Below are 23,920 nucleotides of genomic sequence, written 5' to 3'. Positions count from 1 at the left end.
CAGACAGGGAAACCAACCAGACTTGGGCTCACAAGCTCCCTTCCCAAGGCTAACTTAAAATTTAATTCAACTGGGCAAGTCAGAGTGCCATAAGGAGGCTTTCCGTTCATTTCCATGCTTGTCTGCACCTAAATACCCCCAGCCCTTCAAACCGCAATCTGAGATTTAGAAAGTACCTTTTACAATCATAGAGCCAGACAGCCCTGCCTGCCTTATATCAATGAAGCTTTCTCCTTAATACTTCACTAGAAAATTGAAGTGTGGAATGCATTAGGAGAGGCTTGGCAGAGGTAAAACTGGTCTCCAAACTTAATATATTCCTGCCACTTTTTCAGAGAAAGAGGATGATGGCACAGGAATGCAGAGGATTGAGAGCCTTGGAAAACAAGCACGGAGGCTTTCTTATCTTTCTCCAAACCAGAGTCTGGATGCACAGCAGGAAAAATGGGAAGCCTTGGGGTCAATCTTGATTGATTCAGAAAGTCTTGGGGAGTTCCCGTCGTGGCGCAGTGGTTAACGAATCCAACTGGGAACCATGAGGTTGCGGGTTCGGTCCCTGCCCTTGCTCAGTGGGTTAACGATCCGGCGTTGCCGTGAGCTGTGGTGTAGGTTGCAAACGCGGCTCGGATCCCGCGTTGCTGTGGCTCTGGCATAGGCTGGTGGCTACAGCTCCAACTGGACCCCTGGCCTGGGAACGTCCATATGCCGCAGGAGCGGCCCAAGAAATAGCAAAAAGACGACAAAAAAAAAAAAAAAAAAGAAAGTCTTGGGAAACTTGGGGCACCAGGTTAAAAAGTCATTAGTCCTTTGGGTCTCAGAATCCAACCTCCACCATGCAGTCTAACAGAAACACAAATCATTAGCAGTGAAAACACATTTCTCTCAGGGCTCCACCACATTGGACAAAGGGTGGCTGTCAATCACAGAATTAGCAAGAACCAATTCTAAACCCTCTTCTCCGCCCATCTCCTGCTATGGGAGTGTCTCTCAATCCGGTAAACTGGGCCGCCTTTGGGGTCTGTTGTCAGAATCCTCTCCAGCGGTGTCATTTTCCTCACCAGACTCCACATAGATTGGCCAGTCATTGTCTGTGTCACTCTTTTCTTGGCTCTCGGACGATGCCTCCACCAGACTGAGGTTGATGGGCATCAGCTCGTCATCGTCGTGTGTGTCTGTCATGCAGGTGCAGCTGTCACACAGCCCGAAGCGCCGCAGCCCCTGCGATAGGTGACTCGTGAAGGTTCTTCTGCAGCCCTTGCAGATGATGGGACGGTTGGATCTATGGACCTAAAATCACAAGCAGACACAGGAAATGCCACAGAAAAGGAGCTGAGCCGTGGCCTTCAGTGCCCCATGCGACATGGCCCCGGGCTGACCCTCCAGTCTCATCTCCCCCCCTGCTCCCCCTTGCTATCTCTGCCTCAGTTTCAGCCTCACCAGGGTCCTTGCCACTGCGGGGCCATCGGACATGTGAGGCAAGCCCTTCTCTCCATTGCCACTCCTACTCCCCTTACTAATGCTTCTCAAGGAAGTCTTCTCTGCTGCTCCAGGCCAGATTAGTTGCCCCAGCTATACTTTTTTTGGTCTCCTTTTTAGGGCCACACTTGTAACATATGGAAGTGCCTGGACTAAGGGTTGAATAGGAGCCAGCCTACACAACAGGCACAGCAATGCCAGATCTGAGCTGCACATGCGACCTACACTGCACCTTGTGGCAACACTGGATCTTTAACTCACTGAGCGAGGCCAGGGATCAAACCCACATCCTCATGGATATTAGTCAGGTTCCTAATCCGCTGAGCCACAATGGGAATTCCAGAGCCTCTCTTTTAGAGGGCTCTGGATGTGGGATACACACAAGAAGCAGAAACAGAGACAGGCTGATGCAGGAGAAGGGCCAACCATGATACCCGGGTTGCTGGAGCTGTCGTTACATCTTGACCAATGTTTCTGCTACCCATGGGGTTTCCTGGGCTTCCACTGCTAAATCCCCAGTACCTAAGCCAAGCTGAGTGTGTATGTGACCCTTGCAATCTGATGAGGGCTTTGAAAACTACTTCTTTGGGATGCAGTAGACTGGACCTCTTACAAAGTGGAAAAACAGAGGGGAATGAGGATTTTAAGCAATGGAACATCTTAGAGGCACCCAGGGACCTACTGCTGCCAAGATGGACTGGAGATATAATTTGAACAACCAAAAAAGACACACAAACAAAAACTTAAGGTCTTGGGATAAGACCATTCTCAGACAAGTGTGCTGGAGTCAGCACTGAGAGCAGACACAGTCAGTAACCTTGTACTTTTCTTAAATCTGGGTTCTTTCAAAACCATAATTCACATACCATAAAATTCACCCTTTTAAAGTGTACAATTCCATGGCTTTTAGTATACTCCTAAGTTGTATAACCATCACCATCATCTAATTCCAGAACATTTTCAAAACTCCATAAAGAAAGCCTATGCCCACTAACAGTCATGCCTCTCCCATCCCCACATGCCCTGAGCCACTGGGAACCACTAATCTACTCTCTATCTCCATGGGCCTACCCACTTTGAATATTTCATATAAATGGAATCACATAATAGGCAGCCTTTTGTGACTGGCTTCTTTTACAGAGCATAATTCTTTCAAGACTCTTCCATGTTGTAACATGTACCAGGACTTCATTTCGTTTTATGGTTGAATAACAGTCCATCATATGGATACACCCTTTTTTGTTCATTCATTTATTTTGGCTGCACCCATGTCATGCTGAAGTGCAAAGGCTAGGGATGGAACCTGTGAAATAGCAGTGACCTGAGCCACAGCAGTGACAACACGGGATCCTTAATCTACTGAGCTACCAGGGAACTCTTATTTATTCATCTATCAGTTGATGGACATCTGGGTTGTTTCCACTTTTTGGCTATTATGAATAATGCTGTGTGAACATCTGTGGGCAAGTTTTTGTGTGAATGATTGTTTTCGGTTCTCCCTAGATGTAGAATTGCTGAGCCCTAATGGTAACTTTAGGCTTAACTGCTGGAGGAAACTAACTTTCACAGTGGCTGCATCATTTTATGTTCCCACAGGCAGTATACAACATTCCAGTTTCTCCAGATCCTTGGCAACACTTTGTTATTATCTGTTTGTTTGGTTTTTTTTAATGTTTATCTTTAATGATCCAAGACTGCAAGACACACTGATATACCCAGAATTGGGTAGAAATATAGCATCTCAGTGGTGCTGTATCTGTTTTTTGTTTGTTTGTTGGTCACAGTATGCAGCGGTTTGATGTGGGACCTCAGTTCCCAGACCAGGTATTGAACCCTTGGCTGTAGCAGTGAAAGCTCAAGTCCTAACCACTAGACCACCAGGGAAGTCTCAAAGGACTTTTGTTTTTGTTTTGTTTTGCCACACCCATGGCACGCAGAAGTTCCCAGGCCAGAGATTGAATCTACACCACAGCAGTCATGTCAAATCTTTAACTGCTAGGCCACCAGGGAACTCCTTTTTTTTTCTTTCTTTTTTTTTTTTTTTTTTCTTTTTTGGTCACCCCACGGCACATGGAGTTCCAGGGCCAGGGATCAGATCTGAGGCGCAGTTGTAACCTACACTGCAGCTGAGGCAACACCAGATCCTGTGCCAGGCCAAGGCTTGAACCTGCCTCCTGGTGCTATAGAGATGCTGCTGATGCCCTTGCTCCATAGCGGGAACACCTGGTTTTTTGGCTTATGTGTTTGTTTTTTATATCAATCCTAGCATGTGTGAAATGGCATCTCATGGCCTTGATTTGTATTTTCCTAATGACTAATGATTCGAGCATCTTTTCATGTGCTTATTGGCCATTTGTTTATCTTCTCTGGAGAAATGTCTATGCACATCCATTGTTTAATTGGGTTGTCTCTTATTGTTGAATTGTGAGAGTTCTTTATATATTCTGGCTATTAGATCCTTAGCAGATAAATGATTCACAAAAATTTCCTCCCATTCTGTGGGTTGTCTTTTCACATTCTTGATAGCATCCTTTGCATTTCAAATCATTTCTATATTGGATTTTCCAAAGACTGATTGCCCTGCTCAAAGATGATCAATGCCTTCTTAAATGGCCTGAATGTTTTTTAGCAAGTGGGAATCATCTGCTCACATGGGAGACAGAATCCTAGGTGGAAGCCACTAAGTCCCCTTGGGCAAGGGTCCTCACACGTAGCCGTATGTATGGCAGAATACCTCTTCCCCACCACAGGGTGATGGGATCAGGTGGGAAACCAAGGATGCAGCTTACCTTTGGCATCATATCGACTGGAACAGACCCACAATCCCCTAAGCCCCAGTGTTCCCTGCCTTTTGACAACCATCCTTAACTAGGACTTAACTTTCTTGACTTTGCTCCTAAGAAAACTAGCCTCTTACCATAAAAGTTTTAACCTTCTGTAAGTGCTACCAACCAGCTGTAATTTAGTAAAAGAAATATGTGTTTAAATTTTTCTGAAAATACCCCAGTGGACAGACAAATGAAAGACAGGCTGACCTTACCCTTACGTTAAAGAAATGTCATGAACCGGTCCCCGCCATTCTGAGAGAACTACCAGCTCCGACACTTACGCTGAGTGCGTGGCTCCGCAGATGCTCCTGGCGTGTGAACCTCTTGCCACAGGTCTCACAGGGGTAGGGCCGCTCCCCCGTGTGCGAGCGGATGTGCCGCTTCAGGATGCCCTTCTGTTTGGCAGTGTAGGGGCAGAAAGGACACTTGTGCAGCTTGATGGGCACCACCAGCACCTCACCTGGGGAAGCAGATGGATGGATTTAGCTGTACTGTAAGCAGCAACAACACTGGGCACCCTTCAGTGGATGGGATCCAGAGCAGGGGATTCCACCAGCCTAGATAGAGAGGGAGGACCCCAACTCTGCCACCACCAGCTAACAGCAAGACATTGTCGGCAAATGCCAACTCTGTCTGGCTCCCAGTCAGCCAGAGGGGAAAGTAGGCTTCTGATATAGGGCTGCCAGGAATGCTATAAGGTATCAGCTTTCAAACTTCTCTGTGCTTTATAATGAGAAACACAGCTTAGGAGTTCCCTTGTGGCTCAGTGGGTTACAGATCCAGGTGTGGTTCAGGTTTGATCCCTGGCCTGGGAACTTCTGCATGCAGCAGGTGCAGCCAAAATAAATACATACATACATAAATAAATAAATGCACAGCTTAGATTATGACATTAGAACACACATACCTTCATGTGGACAACTTAAATCTTCCTGAAATAACACTCATTCTGACAATGTCTATGCCCCTTGATTTTATTTTAGGACAATAATGATTGAGATCCTATAACAGACTGAATTGCACACACTCCCAAATTCATACATTGAAGCCACAACCCCCAGTGTGACTATATTTGAAGACAGGGCCTTTAAGGAAGTAATTACAGTTAAATGAAGTCATAAGGGTCGAGCCCTAATCTGATAGATTTGATGTCCTTATAAGAAGAGGCAGTGATGGAGTTCCCGTCGTGGCGCAGTGGTTAACGAATCCGACTAGGAACCATGAGGTTGCGGGTTCGATCCCTGGCCTTGCTCAGTGGGTTAACGATCCGGCATTACCGTGAGCTGTGGTGTAGGTTGCAGACGTAGCTCAGGTCCCTCGCTGCTGTGGCTCTGGCGTAGGCTGGTGGCTATAGCTCTGATTAGACCCCTAGCCTGGGAACCTACATATGCCTCAGGAGCGACCCAGGAAATGGCAAGAAGACCAAAAAAAAAAAAAAAAAAAAAAAAAAAAAAAAAAAAAAGAGAGGCAGTGATACCAAAAATGGCTTCCTCCCCTTCTCTTGCACAGAAGAAACGTCATGTGAGGACCCGTAAGAAGGCAGCCATCTGCAAGCCAGGAAGACAGCTCTCACCAGAAACCAACCCTGCTGGAACCTTGACCTTGGACTCTGAGACTCCAAAACTGTGAGAAAATCAATTTCGGTTGTTGAAGCTACACACTCTAAGATATCCTGTTATGGCTGCCTGGGGGTTGACTAATACAGACTTCCCGATTTGATTTCATGACCCTCAGGAGTTCGAAAAAACTATTATGATGGATCAGACCTCTGAACCAGGATTCATGCTCTCTTTAATAACAGCTCCTAAGAATAGCTTCCAGGCATGTAGAGAAGAGGTTTGCTGGGATGCAGACCCCACACTGTTTGGAATTCACATTAACTCTATATACCCGAAATCATCAAATATCTAAAAATACACTGAAATCCTTTCTTTTTTTTTTCTTTTTAGGGCCTCACCCATGGCATATGGAGGTTCCCAGGCTAGGGGTCGAATCAGAGCTGTAGCTGCCAGCCTACACCACAGCCACAGCAATGTAGAAACTGAGCCATGTCTGCAACCTACACCATAGCTGGATCCTTAACCCACTGAGTGAAGCCAGGGATCAAACCTGCATCCTAATGGATGCTAGTCAGATTCATTAACTTCTGAGCCACAACAGGAACTTTTAAATCTTTTTCCAATTCTTTCTCTTCTCATCTTTTTCACATAACCATTAAGATGACAACATGGTAGTTCCTGTCGTGCCTCATGGGGTTAAGATCCTGACATCGTGTCCGTGAGGATGAGGGTTCGATCTCTGGCCTCGCTCAGTGGGTTAAGGACCTGGCATTGCCACAAGCTGTGGCGTGGGTTGCTGATGCGGCTTGGATCCAGTGTTGCTGTGGTTGTGGCCAGCAGCTGCAGGTCCAATTCAACCTTTAGCCTGGGGGTATGTATATATATTTGGCATATATTTCCATATGCCACAGGTGCAGCCCCCAAAAAGAAAAAAAATTTTTTTAAAAGATGACCACATGATTATCACCCACCTGTATAAAGTCTGATCAAGCTTCCTGAGTTACCCCACTGGCAGTGTTCTGAGGTCTGTTTCCTCTATCCATGGCCTTTAAGATTTTGTATAATTCATCACATCACATTATCTTTGAAGGCACTAGTAACTCACACTTTCCAGGAACAGAAACCTGGGTTCAAGTCCTGGGTCTACTACTTGTGTGACCTGGATCCTTAACCCACTGAGTGAAGCCAGGGATCAAACCTTAACTTCTCTGTGCTTTACTCACTTGTAAAATAGAAATGGTAATAATTTCCTGAGATAAAGTATGGCAAGCTGAGGAGTTTCCTTGTGGCACAGGAGGTTAAAGGTCATTGCAGCAGCTTGGGAAACTGCTGTGGCTTGGGATCCATCCCTGGCCTGGGAATTTCATATGCAATGGGTGGAGCCAAAAAAAAAAGTATGACCCAAGCTGAATTCCAAGTGAGAACCCAATATCATTCTATGTAAGGGTGAAGATTATTCTCTTTAGTTTCTAGTTCCCACCCTAACAACGCCTAACATTTTACGTAACCTATAGCAACTCCAAAATCTGTTTCCTGGAATAAAGGCAGCAATTCATGGCTCATCACTATATATGCATGTTGGATTATTTATTTCTCACTGATCACACTAGTGCTGAGATGCCAGTTTTATGCTCACTCCTCTGGCACTGTAGACTCTTCCCATCATTTATCCCCCTCAGCCTGGCATTGTCCTATAACCTTCTTCCCAATTATCTACAAAAACATTAATGAGTCCTTAGAGGGGGAGGAGGAGGCGAGGGGGGAAGGAGGAGAGGGGGAGGAGAAGAAGGAGAAAAGACAAAAATCCCTGCCTTTGCGATGCTGATATGTTAAGGAATTTGGACCTTATTCTCGAAGCAGCTAGGGTTTTAAGCAGGGAAGGTACGTGGTGAAGCTTGACTTTTAAAGGCTCCCTGTATAGCACTGGGAACTATGTCTAGTCACTTATGATGGAGCCTGATAATGTGAGAAAATAGAATGAGTACATGCATGTGTAATTGGGTCACCATGCTGTACAGTACAAAAAAAAATGTATTGGGGAAATAAGTATTAAAAAATAAATTGATACTGCTTTTCAAAAAATAAAAAAATAAAAATAAAAAAAAAGGCTCCCTCTGGGGATAATGCAGGGGAAGGATTTAAGAGAGGTGAGATTAAAGGCAGGAAGTCCAGGTGGGAGGGGATGAGTGATGACTTGAATTAAAGCTGTGGCTGTGGAGGTGGAGAGGAGGAGAGAGGTTTGAGAAGTAAAAGTCCCAGCACTTGGAATTCCTGTCATGGCGCAGTCATTAACGAATCCGACTAGGAACCATGAGGTTTCGGGTTCGATCCCTGGCCTTGGTCAGTGGGTTAAGGATCTGACGTTGCCATGAGCTGTGGTGTAGGTTGCAGACGCGGCTCGGATCTGGCGTTGCTGTGGCTCTGATGTAGGCCGGTGGCTACAGCTCTGATTGGACCCCTAGCCTGGGAACCTCCATATGCCGAGGGAAGCGGCTCTAGAAAAGGCAAAAAGACAAAAAAATAAAATAAAAATAAAAAGGAGAGAGAAGGGAAAGAGAAGTTTCTAAATGACACTGATTCTTGAGGAGGAGAGAGAAGGGAAAGAGAAGTTTCTAAATGACACTGATTCTGGGTTAGCTGACTTGGTGGGTGACGGAGGAAGAAACCCAGGTAGGGAACTCGGGAGGAAAAGCATGTGCAGGATGAATAAGGGTGTTACGATGTTTGAGGTAGGCTCAGAGCATCCACAGGTAATATCTGGGTTAGACAGATAAAGCTGGAGCCTGGGGAAAGAGGAAAAGAACACAGTTTTGTTTGTTTGTTCGGCCTCACCCAGAGCACAAGGAAAGTACCTGGGCCAGGGACAGAACCCCGAGCCACAGCAGTGATAACGCCAAGTCCTTAGACTCTAGGTCACCAGGGAACTCCAGAACATAGTTTTGAGAGTTCTGGGCAGATTGGAGCCATTGCTTTAACTGAGGCCCGGCTCTCCCCTTAGCACCCTGCTTCTCTATCCCACTGCCTTCATGTCCTGGATCAGAGAAGGGTGGGCCTTCCTTGTGCTTCACTGTCAGCTCCAGACCACTGTCCCTCCCTCCTTCCTGAAAAACCTTAAGATCTTCTGAAGCTCAGGCCATCAGAGGATACTGCTCCCCGTCCTTGCCACCGTTGTCCAGGAATCTCCTCTTTCCTTGGAGATTGATTGCATTGCCTTCAGACATGACTCCTGGCACAATTCTTGGTGTAAATATCCTTCCAACATCCTGGCCTCTTTGTTCCTTGACTTCCTTTCCTCCAAAGACCTTGCCCTCCACTCTGCCTCAGCCAGCCAATCCTAGACGGGGAGCTCTCAACTCTGCCTGCATAGCAGAATCACCTAGGAAGCTTAAAATGTAAAGCAATACTGATCTCCAATCCCTATCCCGAGCTAATGGGTGGGATGGGCCCCAAGCTTTTTTTTTTTTTTTTCTTTTTTGGCTGCCCATCAGCATATGGAATTCTCACGCCAGGGGTCAAATCTGAGCCGCAGTTGAGGCCTACACTACAGGTGCGGAAATGCCGGACCCTTTAGCCTGCCGGGCCAGGGATCAAACCTGCATCCTGGTGCTACAGAGACACTGTCAATTCTGTTGCGCCACAGCAGGAATTCCCATTATATTTTTAAAGCACTCTTCCCAGTCTCATGTACAGACAGGGATAAGACTCATAGGCCCTTACCTGGCTATTGCCAATAGCTGTATTCAGTCTGTAATTCATATTTCAAGTACCCCATTTCCAAATCACCATCTGGCGTCTTTCCCGCTCACCTCCTAGGAACTCCTTCTCCACTGGGCCATTCAAGTCATGGATTATACCACCATTTTACTGCCCTTCCCACCTCAAGTCCTCATTCCCCTCCTTCCCCAGCTGAGTGCTTGTACTCCCTCAATGAAATCACTCCTTTGCCTACACCCTCAACGGCTTCAGTCTGCTATCGCCCTCTATCTGCCTTCTTCTAGTTAAATATAACCATCTGCCTATTCTGTATGTGAAACAAGGCAAGTATACATCACTGGAAAAAAATATACAACTCTGTGTTCTGGTCTCACTTTAAATCCATCCAACCATCCCCATCTGACTACTAATATCAAAGGAGGCATGGAGTTCCCTTAGGGTTCAGGGGATTTAAGAATCTGGCATTGTCATTGCTGTGGCTCTGGTTATGGCGGTGGTGCCGGTTCAATCCCTGGCCAGGGAACTTCTGCCCGCCATGGACGTGGCCCAAAAAAGAGGGCTTTGGTTCTGCCCAGGCACCCTAAATATTTCCCTGATTCACTCACTCTCCCACTCTTTTCAATGACTATTTCACACCTTCCCTCTGCTCAAATCTCCCAGCCCGCCTACCTCTTCCTCAATTTTAGCTGCTGTCCTTGCTTCTTATTTCATTGAGAAGGAAGAGCAAGCAGAAGAGGACAACTGCGTGCTCCCAGCCACCCCCTAACTTCCAGTATGAACATATACGATCTGCTTTCACTCCTGTTACTAAGAATAAATTGTCCTCCGTCCCATCCAAGGCAAGACCACCCCCTCCATCTATACATGGACTCGGGACCCCATCTCCCCTCTCTATCAATCATCCCTCACTCTTCCATAATCAACTCTCCTCTCTCCTGGATTGTTCTCATCTGTTACTAGATCCTCCACCTTAATGAAAAACCTCAACCTTATACCTCCCTTTAGCCACTGAAGGATTTCTTTGTTCCCTTCACAGCAAAATTTCTTGAAAGAAGCAGCTATACTTCTGAGTTCTTGCTCTTTTATTTTTTATTTATTTATTTATTTATTTATTTTGCTCTTTAGGGCCACACCCATGGCATATGGAAGTTCCCAGGCTAGGGGCCCAATCGGAGCTACAACTGCCACCCTGCACCACGGCCACAGCAACACAGGATCTGAGCCACATCTGTGATCAACACTACAGCTCACAGCAACACCAGATCCCCGACCTCATGGATACTAGTTGGATTCGTTTCCACTGAGCCACAATGGGAACTCCTGAGGTCTCTTTTAAGCCTGATCCATTTGGTCTTTTGCCCCACCGTATCATTGATACTGCTTACCAACTACCTCTCCATTACTAAACCCAACGACTGGTTCTCAATCAGCCTTTATGCAGTATTGAACATAGCTGATTTTGCCTTTTTCTTGGAATATTTTTTCCTTTGGGCATCTATCACTTTTTTTTTTGGCCAAGCCCATGGCAGGCAGAAGGTCCTGGGCCAGGGACTGAACCTGAACCACAGCTGCGACCTGAGTCACAGCAGAGACAATGACCCATCCTTAAGCTGCTGTATCACCAAGGAACTCCCCATCATTCCTTTTTTTAAGGCCTCACCCTTGGCATATGGAAATTCCCGGGCTAGGGGTCGAATCAGAGTTGTTGCTGCTTGCCTACGCCACAGCCACAGCAACGTTGGATCCGAGCCATATCTGCAACCTAGGGCAATGCTAGATCCTTAACCCACTGATCAAGGCCAGGGATCAAAACTGCATCTTCACAGGTTCTTAACCAGCTGAGCCACAATGGGAACCCCCCTCATTACTCTTTCTTGACTTCCTCTTACCTCATTGGCTGCCCCTTCTCAGTTTCTTTAGCCAGTTTCCCTATTTTCCCAACCTCTAAATGTTGGTGTTCCCCAGCGCTCAGTCATCAGATTGCTTATCTTCTCCTTCTAGGTCTATAAGTTTATGGGATATACAGGTTTTTTTCAATTCCATAGATCCATTCATGACTCTGAAATTTATATCTCAGCTCTAATTTCTCCCCAGAATTCTAAACGCATTGATGCAATTGCTTACTGCACATCTTTGGTGGGATATCCAACAGGCACCAGAAACATATTTAAATCAATCGCTCAAAAGAGAAATTCTAGGGTCACTTTTGCTTTTATTTTTAAGGGCCACACTTGTGGCATATAAAAGTTCCCATGCTCGGGGTCGAATCCGAGCTGTAGCTGCCGGCCTACACCACAGCCACAGCAACGCCAGATCCAAGCCACGTCTTCAACCTACACCACAGCTCATGGCAAGGCCAGATCATTAACCTGCCGAGCGAGGCCAGGGATCAAACCTGCATCCTCTTGGATCCTAGTCATGTTCGTTAACCACTGAGCCATGATGGGAACTTCTAGGGTGATGTTTAACTCTTCTTTTTCTCATACCATTCATACAAATCATTAGCAAATCTGGTCAGCTCTACCTTTCAGAGACAGTATAGACCTAATCCAACCACATCTCACCTCTCTGTTGCTACCACACTGATTCAAGGAGCACATCTGTCACCTGGGCTATGGCAGTCACCTCCTAAAGGGTCCTCTTGTTCCCACCTATGCACTCCTATAGTCCATAGTCTTGCACATGGTACCCAGAAGCACCCTCTAGTGGAGCCCCTTCTCAGAGCAAGAGTCAAAGGCCTTCTCATGGCTTTCAAGGCCCTGCCTGATCCACCCTCACTCAACCTCTCTGACCTTATCTCCCATCACTCTCTGCCTTGCTTGCTCCATTCCAGCCACACCCACAGCCTCGCTCTTCCTTTTGTTTACTCGCCAAGTGTGATCCTACACCTGTGCCTTTGCCACCTTCCTCTTGCCTCTGCCCAGAATGTTCTCCCTGGTATCTGTAGAGTTTGATCTCTTACTCCCTTAAGATTTCTGCTCAAAGGGAACCTGTTAGAAAGGCCTTTCCTGATCAACACTAAATAAAATAGCATCCCCTTCACGCTCTATCAACTTTGTCCCCTGCTTTAATTCTTCATATTATGTAGGTACTTACTGTTTATTATCTGGCTCCCTGCAGTAGAATGACTGCCCTTTGTTCACTGTGATGGACAGTGCCCAGCTTATAGTAGGTGCTCAATAAATACCTGTTAACTGGATGAATGAAAAGGAGTGATAAGATGCTGACGAAGCAAGGCAGTGTTGGAATGCTGATACACTGACATGAGGCTGACAAGGAATGGGCAGAGGTAAGAGCAATGGGTACTCATGGTGTTAGAAGCCAGGGCAAGAGAGAATTTCAAGAAGGAAAGATCAGAGTTAATTACCAAGAGAGGTCAAGTAAGTTAACACCTGAAAATCATGCATTGAATTGGCTCTGGAAGGGTAGAGCTGACCTCAGGACAGCGGTTTCAGTTGGGGTGGGGTGGATGGGGGATGGAAGCCAGACCACAGTGGGCTGAGAAAAGAATGGGAAGGAAAACAGTGGTCAGTAGAGACGAACTTTTTAGGAACCAATGGGAGGTGCTGGGGTGGGGGGCAGGAGGTCTCGGGGAGGAGCAATCACAGGTGGACCATATGCTCTGACCATGTCTGCAAAGGTGAGGGATGAGCAACATGAATATGGAACTGTTGTCACAGCCTCTGGACCATCTCCCTGCCCTGGTCTCCCATCTTTGCACCATCTGTACTGAGGCCAAATTAATCTCTCCTGTCCACTCCCAAGCTCAGAAACTACCAAAAATTCCTCTGTGCCTACAGATAGAAACTCACCTCTTAGTATCTAAAGTTTTCCATGATCTGACTCAGATTTCTCCCTGGGGCTCCTCTTCTTACCCTCAGATGCCACTTTCATAAAGCCTCTCTGATCTACCACTAGGAAGCCAGTTCTTCTTCTGGACTACCGTGAAACTCACACCGCCATCTGTCTTCCAGCCTTAGTACCTTTCTGCCACTTACACGTGTCTTAGCTCCTCTAAGACATCATCGGTTCTTTGAGAGCTAGAGCCACTTCTGACTTACCTTTGTATCTTCATAAGCAAGGTGCTGAAGTATCTAAGCAAGTAAATGAATGACCAAACAAATCAGTCCTACTCTGTGCCTTGGCACTTGGAATAAATTTACTCCAGAGCCATGTGAACAGAATAAAAACCTGGCAGACACCAGACATGGGGAGCAGCCAGGGTAACTGCTTCACCACAGGCCCCTGTAGTTGGAAACATGCATTTTCACTGACAGATGGACTTGAAAGAAGGTGGCATAGAGCTAAATTACTATTTCTTGATACTTGTGCTTACAGGCAGAGAGGGTGAGATATAAAACCATTGCACTGAAATCCTCTATCCCCTTATGCTGCCTTTACAGTTTGTTTTATGAGTGAAATGAAGCCAGCCCAGGCTGCTAGTTTTAGCTATAACACTTTCCAGTTCTGCATTCTTTTTTGGGGGGTTGGGGGGGCGTGCCTGGAGCATGTGGAAGTTCCAGACCAGGGTTCAAACCCACGCCACAGCAATAAACTGAGCCACAGCAGTGACGATGCTGGATCCTTAACCCACTGAGCCATCAGGGAACTCCCAGTTCTACATTCTTAAGAGATGCACCAGACCCTCTGGGTCTCAGTTTCTCCATACTTCCGCTACAAACTATTGAGGCACTATGAGGGTCTGATGGATGGGAAAAGGGCAGACACAGTCTGTGAAGTGTTACTGTGTGCACAGAAATTAGATTTCAACAAGTTCCCACAGTGTGTTCACTGAGAACAGATACTACCTTTTATTTTTATTTTATTTTTTTCCTTTTTAGGGCTGCACACATGGCATATGGAGATTCCCAGGCTAGAGGTCGAATCGGAGCTACAGCTGCCAGCCTACACCACAGCCACAGCAAGGCTAAATCCGAGCTACATCTGCAACCCACACCACAGCTCACGGCAATGCCAGATCCTTCACCCACTAAGCAAGGCCAGGGATTGAACCCACAACCTCATTGTTCCTAGTCAGATTCATTTCCACTGTGCCACAAAGGGAATTCCCAGCCACTACTTTTTAAATGCTGGTTAAGCCAGTGTCTCTGAGGACCAAGAAACAGTATTTTCAAGTTTCTCAGGTCTAGATTTAATCAGATATACAGAGCATTCTTGCTTTTAAAAAAATGAGTTTTGAAAGTCTCAAGACAGACTCCATTTCCTGGGTCCCTCATATGTGTACATATTATTATATTTTTGTTTGATTTTTTTTTTCTTTCTTTCTTTTTTTTTTTTTAAGTATTGAGAGCTCCCTGGTGGTCTAGTGGTTAGGATTCAGCACTTTCACCATTGGGGCCCAAGTTCAATCCCTGGTCTGGGAAATGAGATCCTATATCAAGGCCAAAAAAAAAAAAAAAAAAATGTCTCAAGACCGTCATTTAGTAATGATAAAATCACATGATTCCCCCTACTTAATCAACTTTCAATGCTCAATACTGAATGGTGAATTAGAAATGTGACTCATTAATGTCTTGGCTTGAGATTTTAGAAGCCATAGGGTACCTTCCTCAGCAAGATGACAGCCAAGTCTATTTCTACCTCCTACAAGATAATTTATAACACAATTACCTCACCTCTTGAGACTCACCTCTCAGAATTGTTCAGGCTACACATGTGGCTCAACTAAATTCCTTTAAAACACAAAAGCCTACAAAAGGACTTAAGAAATTTACTCACATGAAACCAAATCCAACTCTAAAATAGCCTCAAGTAGATCACACCATCAACCATGACATGTTAACTGAGTGACCATGTGGGCCAGGCCCCAGGGTTAACACAAAGAAGGATAAACTTCCTACTTATATAGAACATGTTATCATATGTGAGAAAAAATTCTGAAAACCTTTTCATTTGGTGCTCAACCCTGTGAGAAAGACAAAGTGGGAGTGTTTATTTCTGAACAAAATGGGTTCTAAGAAATTTCATGATTGGAGTTCCCATCATGGCTCAGTGGTTAACGAATCTGACTAGGAACCATGAGGTTTCGGATTGGATCCCTGGCCTTGCTTAGTGGGTGAAGGATCCAGCATTGCCAGGAGCTGTGGTGTATGTTACAGACACGACTTGGATCCCATGTTGCTGTGGCTCTGGCGTAGGCCAGCAGCTGTAGCTGTGATTAGACCCCTTGCCTGGAAATCTCCATATGCCATGGGAGCGGCCCTAGAAAAGACAAAAAGAACCAAAAAAAAATCATGATTTAATCAAAGTCCCCCCCGCTGGTTAGTGGAAGAGAGTGGGTTCTCCCCATGTCTCCAAACCACACTCGACATGCTTATACTTTAGTTGCAGAGGTAAAAGACAAGCATATGGGAATAGACAATGCCCTGCACACAGCAGGTGCTCAACACCTGACAGGTGGTGGCAGCGATGATATAGTGATAACAGTGGCGGTGAGGATAGTGATGATGATGGTAGTGAATGACAAGGACGAAGATGATGGCGGGTGACCACGAGGCACACAAGTATGTGCTAAATGACTGGCAGAGATGATGGAGGCTCGTGGGGCTCACCTGAGTCCTCTCCATACCAGTCAGTCTGCATGTCCATCACGGAACTCATGGCTACTCCTGCACTATCTGGTCTTCCCTCCAAACTCCGGGAAAAGGGATGGCCCACACCCTCTTTGCTCTGGACGGCACTGTTGCGCAGGAGCGCCTCCAGGAACTGCTTCACGTGGTAATTACTGTAAGCCAAGTCAACAGCCTGGCCTCTGGGCAAACCCCCCTCCACATGGGCCAGGCTCAGTGGAGCAGCGCACTGCTGCAGCTGTCCCCCAGCCTCCACCTCTCCTTCGTCGGCATCAAACTCCACCTTGGGCTCTATCTGTTTGGGCAGCGTGGAGAGGTCACTGTCCACAGAGCCACTGCCCTGGCTGTCTTTTACCACCAGTTCCAGAGGGTGGCAGCCTCTACAGTCACCGCAGGGAGACTCTCTTGGCTGGTCCACACTCTCCTCCCCCTCCGCTGGAGAGACCAAGCTCTTGGGATCACCGGAGGTCCCTTCCCTGCCTGAACTGGTGCTTCCGCTGTCCACCTGATGAGCCGCTGCGGCCGCGGCTGCTGCTGCCGCTGCTGCGGCAGCCGCCACCGCTGCAGCCACAGCCGCCTCCTTCTCTATCTTTCGGCAGATGTCAAGGGACGATCTGATGTATGTCTTGCAGAAGTTCACCACGTCGTTCATCTGCAGATAGCTGGCAGCTGACATAACTTCAATCACATTCTCCCCACACAGATCCAACTTCCCAGAGTAGAGGAAGTCCAAGATGGTGGAGAAGGCATCGGAGGTGACAATGTCCAAGGAGGCGGTGCTGTGCCGCCCACTGTCCTGGATGTAGTGAATGAGCAGGGCTCGGAAGTAGCCGCTGTTAGCAAACAAGATGTTCCTGTGGGCCTTGAAGATCCGCCCTTCCACAATGATGCTGCAGTCACAGAAAAAGTCCCTCTGCCGCTGTTCATTCAACTCCCCCAAGAGCTTCGAATAATAGGATTGCATCTCCATTTCTCCACCAGCTGCTGCCCTTCCTTCAGGAGTAGCCTGGATCTCTGCCAAGATTTTTTTTTCCAGTTAATTCACAAATCTCAAAACCTTAGCTCTAATGAGATGTTCGTTTTTAATTTTTTTCTTTTAATTCTTCCCCAAAACCCTGGTTCAGGAATGCCTTTATGATATGGGCTGTTTGGGAGCTAACAAAAAGCCAAGGTTGTCTAACTGGGTTAACTCATAAAAAAACCAAGTAACTACAGTTAACTGTACATGGGCACAGTACTTATTTCATATTTTATATGGATTCTTTCAATGAATTCTTACAAAAAAACCTATAAGTAAGTATTAATAGTAAACAATACTGTGCTTACTAGTATTACACTTTTTCTGATAAGGAAATTGAGACTCAGAGAAGATAGGAGGTGACCTAGCAGTAAGAGAGCCAAGACTCAAAACTAGGTCAGTTAACCTCCAGAGTCCATGTTCTAATGAATTACATTCTACATTCTTCAAGGCTCAAAATATAGTTAACACTGGAATCTAAGAACTCTAGTTTCCAGTTCAGTCTCCAGTGTCCCAGTACAGAACTTACAGACCGGCAAGTACAGTCTTAGCTCACATCTGTTACCATAAGACTGTGGAAACATTTGGTGGATGCTTGGGCTAGCCAGCATGCAGTCTCCATTCTTAGAGTTTTAGGGCCCCTTTTGGCTTTGGTGGAATCATCCTTGCCCCATCCATGGCCAATGTGCTTGGCATAAAGCTGGCACCATCTCCAGGCTCCAGATGTGTAAGATGTAACAGAAGCTAAAATCATCAAAATATCTTACCCTCTGACTCCACAGTATTGGCTCAGAGATGGCCATGTGATTTGGCCAGAGCCAATGAAAAGCAATGACGTGTTTGCCAGGGGTTCCAAAAAAGAGCACCCTCTGCTCTGTGGGCATGTGGGATGTGAGGCATGCTGCTGCCACACCACAAGGGGAACCAGCTAACACAGATGAGAACCCAGCTCAAGCAGGAGCAACAGATGGAGCCCAGGGACACCATCTGAGCCCCAGTTCATGCTGTGCTAGAAGCCAATTAAGTCTTTTTGATTTAGCTGGTGGTCTAAGTTGGATTTTCTATCTTTGGCAACTGAGACACTCCTAATTGATTGACTCCACGACCCTTGGTTCTCTCCTCTATTTTTTTTTAAATGGCTGCACCCAGGGCATATAGAAGCTCCTGGGCCAGAAACTGAATCTGAGCTGCTGCTGGAATTCCTCTCTGTATTTTTTTGTCCTGGTTCTTCTCTGTCAGTGGACCAGAGGCCCTTTGAAGGCATAAGCCATGACTTATTTCATTTGATTTCCCTCACAGCACCCGGCAAAGTACATTAGACAGGAGTTCCTGCCGTGGCACAGTGCGTTAAGAATCCTTCGAGTTCCCATCGTGGCTCAGCAGTTAAAAAATCTGACTAGCACCCATGAGGACGAAGGTTCAATCCCTGGCCATATTCAGTGGGTTAAAGGATCCAGCATAGCCGTGAGCTGTGGTGTAGTTCACAGATGCGGTTCGTTTCCTGCGTGGCTGTGGCTGTGGTCTAGGCCAGCAGCTGTGGCTCTGGTTCCTCCCTGGCCTGGGAACTTCCATGTGCCCTGGGTGTGGCCCTAAAAAGCAAAAAAAAAAGAATCCTACTGCAGCAGCTCCAGTCACTGCCTGGGTACAGGTTTGATCCCCGGCTACAGGCAGTGGGTTAAAGAATCTGCCGTAGTTGTGGCCTGGGTGGCAGCTGAAGCTCAGACTCAATCCCTAGCCCAGAAACATCCATATGCCCTGGGTGCAGCCCTTAAGAAAAAATGCTTTGGACAAAATATGTTTGTTCAATACAAAGGAATACTCCTTCTCACCGGCTAAGTAGAACAAGTATAAATCACATTAAAATTCTTCTGCTAGTGACAAAGACAGAAGCTGACCTTCCCTGAGCTCTCTTCTCCATCCTTGCCCATCTCACAAACGACACAGCCATCTGTCAACTTAGCACTTTTATTTATTGACCCACTGAGCTCAGAGAAGTTCCTACATCTTCTCTCTCCAATAGGAATCCCAAAAGGCCTAGTGAGAGCTGCCAACCACAGCTAACAACTCCTCAGCACTCTTCCCGAAGAAAAACGGAACACGATAATTACCTCACCCAACAGAAATGAGGCACCTCCTCCCTCCAGAAAGTCTTTCCATGGACAAAATAGATCCCTCAAGGCCTAAGCACTAACTGAACAGACTTTACTCATAAAAGACCACCAACAAGCTTATTAAATGGCAATTTACACCTACATTATACACATTTATAACAAGTGATGCATTAAGTTTAGAAACTAGAGAACCAATTAGGGAAAGAAGTAGAGGAGCCTCTATAAGCAAGTAAACTGACAAACTTCAAAGTGAGAACTGACAGCTAGGAAAAGGTAAAAAAGTTACAAAAAACCGACCTAGAAATGTTTTCAAAATATCAGCCCGAGGCCCCCTAGCTAAGGGTATTAAATGTTCCTACATGTTCAAAATGGCCTAAAGACATCATGAAATCATAGCCCAGGGCTATAATGGATGGGCCTAAGTCATCGAGATGATTCCTTTCATATTCATTTTAAACTCAAGGAAGTTATAATTTCAGGAATTTTCTTTCATCCAAAGTAATTACAACTAACATTTTGATTCAGAAAGGAAGAGAACTGTCAGCTAAAAAATGCTAATTCTTCCCCCCCAAAAAAAACTCTGAAAGTTTTCTTAGGACTAAGGTTTCGCTGTCATTCTCACCTCTTTCAGCTGCTCCAACCAAACCTTCTGGTCTTTGGCAATCAAAATATTAAGGGAAAAACAAGATACAGGAGAATGTTACATTTAAATACATTCTAGTCTTCCTCTAGTCTTCCTCAAAACTGAAAGTCCTACCAGACTGGGAAAGTCACATTTTTCAATGTAATAATGTCCACTGTTCATGCAAATGTAATTTGGAACACCATTTCAGAGGGAAATTTATCAACCTATATCAAAACTTAAAATGTTACACATCTTTTGCCCCCAAGATTCCATGGCTAAAAATGACCCTTTTGGAGGTATTCCCAAAAGTACATCAAATCATAATTTCAGAGATGTCTATTGTACCAGGTTTTTGTAAAACCTGGTTAATGCAAAAGTAGAAACAATCTGAATGTCCACCAATAGGGGACAAATTAAATCAATGAGGTACATTCACACAGGGGAATACTATGCAACCATTCTTTTCATGAGTTGGAGTTGTATGTATTTGTAAGAAAAGATCACTAAGATATATTGGAAAAAGGCAAGATGCAAAACAAAATATAGCATACAACCCTATCTATGTATATGCTCTTGCTGGTATATGTAAGAAGTTTTTTTCCTGGGAGAATATATGAGCAAGAATCAACAACAGACACCGTTGAGGAGAGGGACTAGGGGCTAAGAGGTGTGTGGAAGGACTTGCATTTTTCATTTATAATCTTTTGATTATAACAATATATAGTTATAACAATACATTGTTACATCTTTCACTGTGTGTGCACATATTGCTTTTTTTTTTTTCTTTCCTTTTTAGCAAAGAATAAAAAGTGGAGGGATTAAGGAGTTGGTAAATCAGGGAGATAAATACCTAAGTAGGTAAAGTACTTTTCAACTTGTGGAACGTTCTTATCTACAGGGTATCCTCCCAGGCACTTGCATTTTTCACTGGAAGATGCTACTTTTCAGCAATAGTGCCAGAAACTCATTTCCTCTGACATTCTCTCTGCAAACATTCTGAATTCCACCTGGTCATCTAAACACTCCCTGACTTTGCGAAAGTCTATCTACATACTTTGTTCAAATGTTTCTCCATGGGAGTTCCCGTCGTGGCGCAGTGGTTAACGAATCCGACTAGGAACCATGAGGTTGCGGGTTCGGTCCCTGCCCTTGCTCAGTGGGTTAGCGATCTGGCGTTGCCGTGAGGTGTGGTGTAGGTTGCAGACGTGGCTCGGATCCCATGTTGCTGTGGCTCTGGCATAGGCCAGTGGCTACAGCTCCGATTCGACCCCTAGCCTGGGAACCTCCATATGCTGCAGGAGCGGCCCAAACAAATAGCAAAAAGACAAAAAAAAAAAAAAAAAAAAAAGTTTCTCCAATCCTGTATTTGGCATACAGTATGGAAATATTTATTCACATCAATCCCACTCGCTTTTGTCATTCTGCATCCCTGGGACATGCTGAAGATCACCACTTCTCCTGGAAAAGAAGCTCTTAGGGTACATCACTCCCAGAGGCACATTTATCCAGTCTAGCAGTGACCCTCCCAACCTTCCCATGGTTCAGTTCAACACTTATTGGCTACATGCAATGCCTGACACAAGGAAGATGCCAGAAATAGAAAAATGAACCAAGTACAGCCTGTCCTCCAGGAGAGGGCAGATGCCAACACCACCACCTGCAACAAACTCCCACACTCCCCTGGGGGGATCGCTGTCTTCATTCCAGCGCCAGAAGCAGCTTTGAATTCCACCCACTCTTTCTGACAACGCTCCTCCAGTCTCACCAACAGAATAATGAAAACCTGCTCATCAATTGTTAGCATTTACTGAGCACGACTCCTCATGAAGCACTGTAAGAAGTACTTCACAAGAATTAATTAATTTTAACCTCACTATAACCCGGTGCAATAGATAAAATCATTACATCCTCTTTTTCAGAGGAGAAAATTGAGGTTCAAATTACAGATAACACACTCAAACTAGGATTGAGACTGAGCTTGGTTTGGGTCCAGAGTTGACGTCCTTTAACTACTATGCCAACTGGACTTCCTGAACCCTCCAGAACGCTGTGAGAAGAGCTGGGGAAGTCATTCACTCCTTTTCCCCAACGCACGGAGTGGAGGGGAACGACTCGGAAGAAGAGTTTCCACTCCCACAGAAAGTATTTCTGGATCAACTTCATCTTTGATTCACCGGTTAAACTCGCAAAACAAGAGGATGCTCCCCCTCATCTGGAGTCTGACGACCCTGCAGAAATCACGGGAACCGGTTACTGGACACGATCTTGGGCCCTTGAGTGTGGGAACCGAGGCCCTGTCCCTCCCATGGCCTCTCTGGCACAAAGTGACCAGCGCCGCGACGGTCACTGCCCCAGTCTGGCCGAGTCTTTGCGCCCGGGTATCTTCAGAACGAGCGCGCGCCCAAACCACCAGCTGAACGACGCCGAGGCTGAAGGCTGCCCAAAGTCTGGGAAAGCGGAGGACTTGCTGCCCCGCCGCCCCTCCCCATGCTGGAGGGGAGGGAGGGGATCGGTCATCGAGGGCAGCTTCGCACGGGGGTTCGGGGAGTCGCCGGGGCCAGGTGGTCCGAGGGAGGCCGAGCGAGGAGTATCCCCATCCGCTACCCCCCATACCCCCCACCGGGTGCCCTGAATGCTCCCCAAGCCAATGAAAACCTCAGCGAAAACCTGCTTCTCAGCTCTCACCTTCCGGTGTGTTCCAGCCGCGCGGCCGCCGAGCTACGCGCAGCGACACGCCCCCCTTTCATTCACCTGTCGCCCCCTCCAGTGAGAGGCGAGGCAGCTGACCAATCATGGACGCTCCTGGGCTCAGGAAGGCGGATCCTTTGGCCAGCAGGTTGTTCAATGGCGCCGGTGCCCGCTCGGGAGGATGCGCTCTGAAGGCTCCAGTACTCGCTGGGTGATGGGAATTGTGGTCTCAGTGTTCATTTTTTCCAGTAAAGATACTGTGGACGAAACTACAAGTACCAAGATGCCAAGAGGGGCAAAGATCAGTGCTTGTAAAAGGCTGGAGATCGGTTCTGTCTTCTGAGACCAGCTCGAGGGACCTGCCAAGTATCAGCCTCTTTGTCCGGAGAGCTAAAAGCACGTCGTGCATATTAATACAGCCTGGAGAATAAGATCTATAACCTGTCAGTCCGCACACTTTTTACAACTGCCAGCGCTCTCCGCAAAAATTCTGGAAATGAATAAAATGATTTCACCTACTCAACAGGTTTTTCTTGAACACCTGCAACACTCTCTTCCCTTGAAAGGCTTTCAGATTTGTATTTACAAGTGAAATTATTAAATAGCATTACCTACATGTTCTTAAGTAATAGTACAATCACGTTCTGAGAAGGCTGTGTAAGAGACAAACCAGGTTACCACTCTCAGAGACCTTAGTTCTAATGGGGAGGGGGATGTATTTGTTTGCTAGGGCTGCTCTTAACAAAGTACCGCAAACTGCTTAAAAAAAAAACAGAAATTTATTGTCTCACTATTCTGGAGGCTGAAAGTGCAAAATCAGGTGTAGTCAGGGTTAGTTCCTTTTGAAGGAAGGAGGTCTGTTGCAGGCCTCTCTGGCTTATAGAGGACCATCTTCATGGTCACATGGAGTCCTCCCTGTACACATTTCTGTGTTTAGATTTCCCCTTTTTATAAGGACACCAGTCATATTGGATTAGGGGTTCACTCTACTCCAGTATGCCCTCATCTTGATCAATTACATCTGCAACAACTATTTCCAAATAAGGTCATATTCTTTTTTTTTTAAATGATTTTTAAATTTTTTTTCATTATAGTTGGTTTACAGTGTTCTTTCAATTTCTACTGTACAGCAAGTGACACAGTCACACATATATACATTCCAAATAAGGTTATATTCTGAAGTACTGGGGTTAGAATTTCAACATAGGAATTGGGGGAGTGATAGGGGACACAATTCACTCCATAATAGGGAGAGATGGCCAATAAAACTTTAAACAGGAAATAAGAGAGTTCCCTGGTAGTCTAGTGGGT

General features: G+C 46.0%; 1 protein-coding gene across 2 annotated transcripts; it reads right to left on the bottom strand.

Annotated features, from left to right (window-relative positions):
- On the bottom strand, positions 700 to 22,773 carry ZBTB8B (zinc finger and BTB domain containing 8B). 2 transcript variants are annotated; one of them, XM_005665201.3, is made up of 4 exons: positions 22,607 to 22,773; positions 16,150 to 17,181; positions 4,586 to 4,764; positions 988 to 1,287 (listed from the first exon to the last, which is right to left on the bottom strand). In XM_005665201.3, exons 2-4 carry the CDS (start codon positions 17,135 to 17,137, stop codon positions 988 to 990), a joined length of 1,467 nt encoding a protein of 488 aa, XP_005665258.3. In that variant the 5' UTR covers positions 17,138 to 17,181; positions 22,607 to 22,773. The 2 variants fall into 2 exon arrangements, with proteins under 2 accessions (XP_020951470.1, XP_005665258.3); XM_021095811.1 differs by lacking the exon at positions 22,607 to 22,773 and having other exon boundaries at positions 700 to 1,287; positions 16,150 to 17,137.

Source organism: Sus scrofa, chromosome 6 (genome assembly GCF_000003025.6).
Source record: "Sus scrofa isolate TJ Tabasco breed Duroc chromosome 6, Sscrofa11.1, whole genome shotgun sequence".
Lineage (NCBI taxonomy): Eukaryota > Metazoa > Chordata > Mammalia > Artiodactyla > Suidae > Sus > Sus scrofa.
Note: the sequence above shows the minus strand (reverse complement) of the source record. Positions and strands in the feature narration are given on the sequence as shown.